At 44.1% G+C, this 6,000-nt stretch overlaps 1 protein-coding gene across 1 annotated transcript in view; it reads right to left on the bottom strand.

Moving 5' to 3' along the window:
* The window catches only part of LOC110503966 (high affinity nerve growth factor receptor), a 30,745-nt gene that overhangs the window by 3,019 nt on the left and 21,726 nt on the right, over positions 1-6,000 (bottom strand). Inside the window, exons 12-16 of the mRNA XM_036973032.2 lie at positions 5,716-5,868; positions 5,426-5,556; positions 5,138-5,310; positions 2,584-2,833; positions 2,179-2,337 (exon numbers count right to left, since the gene is read on the bottom strand). Coding sequence (XP_036828927.2) covers positions 2,179-2,337; positions 2,584-2,833; positions 5,138-5,310; positions 5,426-5,556; positions 5,716-5,868 — 866 coding nt within the window. The remainder of the gene's footprint in view (positions 1-2,178; positions 2,338-2,583; positions 2,834-5,137; positions 5,311-5,425; positions 5,557-5,715; positions 5,869-6,000) is intronic.

Here is a 6,000-nt window from a genome sequence, read left to right as displayed (position 1 = left end):
AGATAAGAACAATAAGTGGAGTTGTCAAGATGAGTTGACAACTTCTGTACAATTCTGGAGAACATTCTGTGAGAACCAAATATGTTGCCTCTAATAAACTGGTGATCTTGCAAAACAATGGAACAGTATTCATCAGAAATGGTCAAATTCACACATTCTTACACTTGGCATGGCTCGATGCATTTATCACTGTCAAGTACTGAATTCCGCTATGTCGATTCACATTCAAGGACTGCCCTTGGCCCCACATCACATAAAGAGCCAGCGACTTAACCCTTTTAAAGAGTTCAATATCCCTGACCTAATCCAATGAACTGAAGAGACCTGTCAGCACGGAACCTCATCATGCTATAATACCCAACTAGCACATTTGGTTCCTTGGAAGTTGTGGGAATGTGCGTTTTTGGGTTCCCATTGTTTCTGGGAACGAAGCCATACATTTCCTGACCAGTAACGTTCTGAGATTTGAAGTGATCATTTTTCCTGTTCTGGGAATGTTCATTTTTAAGTTCTGAGAACATTATACTATAGTTTCCTGAAAGTTTCCTCTGAGGTTTTATTAACGTTCTGAGAACGGAAATGATAGGTTATTTGAAGGTAATTAAATAACGTTCTGAGTTCCAATAAGACTGCTAGCTTAGAATCATTGTTTTGAACTCCAAGCACAGATAGGACACATGGAAATTAATTTGCTTAGGCATTAATCATGTAAACATATTTATTTTTTATTGTGGCACAGCGTCAGTGAGATTCAAACCAATGATCTTCTGTTCTTCAGCCATGGAATAAGTCCACTGCACTACCAGGATGGAGCTTGCATGCCATGTTTTTTTACTTAAACAAAGCTATTCATTTTTGTAATTTCAGTCTATCTTTTAGGAAACGTTCTGTTAAAGCAATGAAACACCAAGAAAATACTGTTTTTTGTCAAGTTTCTTAAATGTGCTCAGAATGTTTCAAAGCAAAGCAAATCCTGCACCATTCCCAGAAAGTTGTGGGAAGGTTGTATGCATAATAACCATAGGACAACCACACTCTCACCGAGCTCTAAGAAACATAAGGTTCTCAGAACCTTATGTGAACAAAAATGTATAGTGACTTTCCAAGATGGCCGCCCCTCTCCTTATCTCAGACCTACAGTGGATGGAGTGTTTGGGATGATTTATCCCTGCCTACCCTAATTAGACGACATGATAATTACACACGTCTATCATTGGCCGGGAAGGATTAAGTTAACAAGGTTAAACGTTATTGGCCCTGGGCAAATATGAGAGCCAATGAGATTAGAATTGAGTGGAAGGGAAAAGTGATCTACCCTCCACTTGAAAGGAAGAGAGTTCTAGTCCATAATGGTGCAGTTGCGGTCAGGACAGAGTCCACTTCTTGGGATGCAACCGAAAAGGGTTGGACTGGGTCCACCATGATTACTATGAAGTCATTGATTGACTGTATAGCAGACGGGAAATCCTAGTGCTCTAGTCTCCCTCTATGATCAAACACCCTCTATCCACTGGCTGAATGATGATGTGGTACAGTATTTACACTTTTCCTGGACACTGTTCCATTACTCAACACAACTAGACAGCAGAGTTATATCTACTTAATTATTACTATGAATTTAGAAGGTTTTTATCACCAATACAAAGATGCCACGAGAAAAAGATAGGTGCTTATATTTGTCCTATTTCACGTGTGAATTGGAAATGTGGTTTTGCATATCCCACTCTCCCTGAGACACCATCAGAGAATAGGGTCACAGCCAGGATCTGCCACTATGAACAACACCTGGAGAAATGAGCGTTGCTCAGCGGCATATCAACAGATTCTTCACCTTGTCAGCTCAGGGATTCAAACGAGCACTCTTTCAGGAAAAGGGGAATACCTAGTCAGTTGTACAAATGAATGCATCTTCCGCATTTCACCCAACCCCTCTGAATCAGAGAGGTGCGGGGGGCTGCCATAATCGACATCCACAGCACCCAGGGAATTGTGGGTTAACTGCCTTGCCCTGTGGCAGAACAACATATTTTTACCTTGTCAGCTCAGGGATTTAATCCAGCAACCTTTTGGTTACTGGCCCAACACTCTAACCGCTAGGCTACCTGGCCCAATGCTCTAACCACTAGGCAATAATCTGCCAACCCCATGTTGCTTCCTACCCAGTGCCCAGTTCCTTACCTCGCTGTTGGAGAGCTGGTACCAGGGCTGTTTCCCATAGGTGAAGATCTCCCAGAGGACCACTCCAAAGCTCCAGATATCACTCTCCGTGGTGAACTTCCTGTACATGATGCTTTCCGGGGGCATCCAGCGAATAGGAAGCATCGTACGCCCACCCACCTGACAGGAGTGAGGTCAATGGTCATTCAATTGTACATTTATAGAATTCTAATTAATATGACAATGATTATGATCCTCAGATGTACCATGCTACTTCATATGCGATAAGCCTATACATTGAAAATATCAATATGTATTTTTTGTACATAGAGTTGGATATACTACTTTGTGAAATGTTACATGACAATGAAATGTTACATGACAAATCCCCACCCTAAAAAAGTATTTCACTACTTCCACCTTTACCCTGTAGTAGTCTGTGCTGTAGATGTCCCGGGACATGCCAAAGTCTCCTATCTTGACCATCAGACCCTCTCCCATATCTCCCACCAGGCAGTTTCGTGTGGCCAGGTCCCGGTGCACAAAGTGAAGGGAGGCCAGGTAGACCATGCCTGAGGCGATCTGGGCGGCGATGTTCAGCATCTGGGGAAGAGTGAGCTGGCCCAGCGGGGGCATCTTCACCTCCTCCAGGATATGGGCGTCTGGACCGTGCGCCCTGGTGGACAGGAGGAGGAGAGGTCACGGCCTTTAGAGTTTTACAGGCTTTTGGGTGAACGGCATGAGACATACTTTGGCTGACGTCAATAAGGACCCTTATTCACAGAGTCTCAGAGTAGTGTTAATATAGGATCATAAAGCCTTTTTGATCATAATGAATATATGGACCTGGAGACCTGATCCTGGATCAGCGCTCCTACTCTGAGACACTTTGTGATATGGGCCCAGTTCTACCAGATAAATTTAAGCTTTGGATTGGTCCTTCGACGCATTAACTTTTGCACCAACCTAGCGATGCAATATCAACATACAGTAACCAGATGGGTGATTACTGCATGCAATCTGCAGATGGAACATGTTGGACATACAGTGGGGAGAACAAGTATTTGATACACTGCCGATTTTGCAGGTTTTCCTACTTACAAAGCATGTAGAGGTTTGTAATTTTTATCATAGGTACACTTCAACTGTGAGAGACGGAATCTAAAACAAAAATCCAGAAAATCACATTGTATGATTTTTAAGTAGAAAATCATAGGAAATATCATTCTTTGGGGATGGTTTTCTGCAAAGGGGTCAGGACGACTGCACCGTATTGAGGGAAGGATGGATGGGGCCATGTATCGCGAGATCTTGGCCAACAACCTCCTTGCCTCAGTAAGAGCATTGAAGATGGGTCGTGGCTGGGTCTTCCAGCATGACAACGACCTGAAACACACAGCCAGGGCAACTAAGGAGTGGCTCCGCAAGAAGCATCTCAAGGTCCTGGAGTGGCCTAGCCAGTCTCCAGACCTGAACCCAATAGAAAATCTTTGGAGGGAGCTGAAAGTCCGTATTGCCCAGCGACAGCCTCAAAACCTGAAGGATCTGAAGAAGGTCTGTATGGAGGAGTGGGCCAAAATCCCTGCTGCAGTGTGAGCAAGAACTACAGGAAACGTATGATCTCTGTAATTGCAAACAAAGATTTATGTTCCAAATATTAAGTTCTGCTTTTCTGATTTATCAAATACTTATGTCATGCAATAAAATGCAAATTAATTACTTAAAAATCATACAATGTGATTTTTTGGATTTTTGTTTTAGATTCCGTCTCTCACAGTTGAAGTGTACCTATGATAAAAGTTACAGACCTCTACATGCTTTGTAAGTAGGAAAACCTGCAAAATCGGCAGTGTATCAAATACTTGTTCTCCCCACTGTATATGAGATCCTTTAAGTGTAATAGAGGCCGTCAGCTAGAGACCAAGCCATACCAAAACAACTTAACAAGATGGTTAATAGGAAACATAAGGCTTGTTATATGCCTTGCATTCATTTCGAATAATTTGATTAGCCTTATTCTAGCTGTATTCTTCAAACGTTCCACAGTTTCTCTCAATATCACATCCACCCCACCCACTCTGACTTGTAGCTCACTCCCAATAAGCTCCTCGATGTGTCCATCAATCCTAATAGAAATGTGTCACATGCAGGAAGTTATCTATTCTTTCACTATTAGTTTAACAGGCAGGTGGTAGGGTAGACGAGCAGCTGCCTCATAGGCCAAGAGACACACATCCATTCTGTCTGCTTGGAAATGCAATTTCCATCTATCCATGAATATGGATAGTGTGGGCTGTGTCTGTGTGCGCATCGAGTCTCCATTCCCAGTCTGGCCCCACTGGACACCTGGCAGTGGCAGACATACACTGTCTATGTCTGTTCCAATGGTGTCTCAGAGTACGTCCCAGGTGCAGCATGAGCGGTCATCTACAGTATCAACATGATGCTCTATCTGAGTGCTCAGTGAACATCTCTCCCGCATCCATGTCGGCGCAGACTTGCCTTTAGAACTTCAGAGTGTCGACAGGCTACGATAGGTTCTGCGGTCGACGTGGACATCATCAATTATGTGGTATCCAAAATGCATCTAAGATCACATATTCAGTCGTCCCAGATCACAGAAATGATTTGGCACTCCCACAACTAAGTGTCCTTAACCACTGCAACACACTATTGGTCCATGTGGTCCACCCCAAGTGGGTTGTTGTCTTGGGAACACAACACTGCAGAGCGGTGAGGACGATGGTGTCTACAAGTGTGGCTTGGCTTAGAAAAGGTTGTATTTGTGTGGCTCATCAAGATAAATTAAGTGGCTTTGCTGAAGAGCAGTGGACACAACTACGCAGTGATGTCAGAACAAAACCCTCAGCTTCTAAATAGTTACCATGCTGAAGCTAAGGAATAAAGGCTAACAGGGAAAGGTAGGCATGGAGGTTATCCCTGTGGGGTTTAAGTATGTGGTTGTGTTTCTTTTCCATACCTGAGGAAGCGGTTGAGGTCTCCATGTCTCATGTATTCAAACACCATCGCCAGTGGCTCGCCATCTGTACACACTCCATAGAAGCGAACGATGTTCTGGTGCTGGAGGACTGTGAGCAGCTCAGCCTCTCTCTGGAAGTCCTGCCGGGTCGACTCGTTGGCATCCTTCAGAGTCTGACCACAGAGAAACACAGTCATGGGAGGATATGGCATCGTCATGTTTAGGAGGTCTAAACTTAACGTAATGCACCTCTGAAAGTGTGTAAATGGATGGCCGTCTCATGCATACCTTGATGGCCACCAGCATTTTGTCACTGTCCGGACTGAGGTTGGCACACTCTGCCAGGTAGACTTTGCCAAACGCCCCCTCACCCAGTTCCCACTTCAGAACTATGTCCTGTCTTTTGATGTGCTGCACACCTGTACACACAGAGAAAGGCTTTCAACATTGGGCCTTGTAAAACAGTGTAGGATTAACAACTTTATCTATGGGAAAACATGGTAGACACAGCATGTTAAATGCAATCATAATGAAGTTAGCACACATCCACTCCCTAGTTGTATTCCGATTACACTCACACATGTCTTTGTCTTTGAAAATGCCACAGAAGTACTGGGGGTTCTCCACAAAGCTGGACATCCCAGAGTCATCAGAGGAAGGAGGGCTCGCCCCTAAGTTCATGAAACGCAGTGAAACAGCAAGATCATCCTCTGTTCCCAAGACAGATGAACCTAGAGAGAGAGAGAGAGAGAGAGAGAGAGAGAGAGAGAGAGAGAGAGAGAGAGAGAGAGAGAGAGAGAGAGAGAGAGAGAGAGAGAGAGAGAGAGAGAGAGAGAGAGAGAGAGAGAGAGAGAGAGAGAGAG

This window comes from Oncorhynchus mykiss, chromosome 3, assembly GCF_057628025.1.
Source record: "Oncorhynchus mykiss isolate SJ-2025 chromosome 3, ASM5762802v1, whole genome shotgun sequence".
In the NCBI taxonomy this organism is placed as follows: domain Eukaryota; kingdom Metazoa; phylum Chordata; class Actinopteri; order Salmoniformes; family Salmonidae; genus Oncorhynchus; species Oncorhynchus mykiss.
Note: the sequence above shows the minus strand (reverse complement) of the source record. Positions and strands in the feature narration are given on the sequence as shown.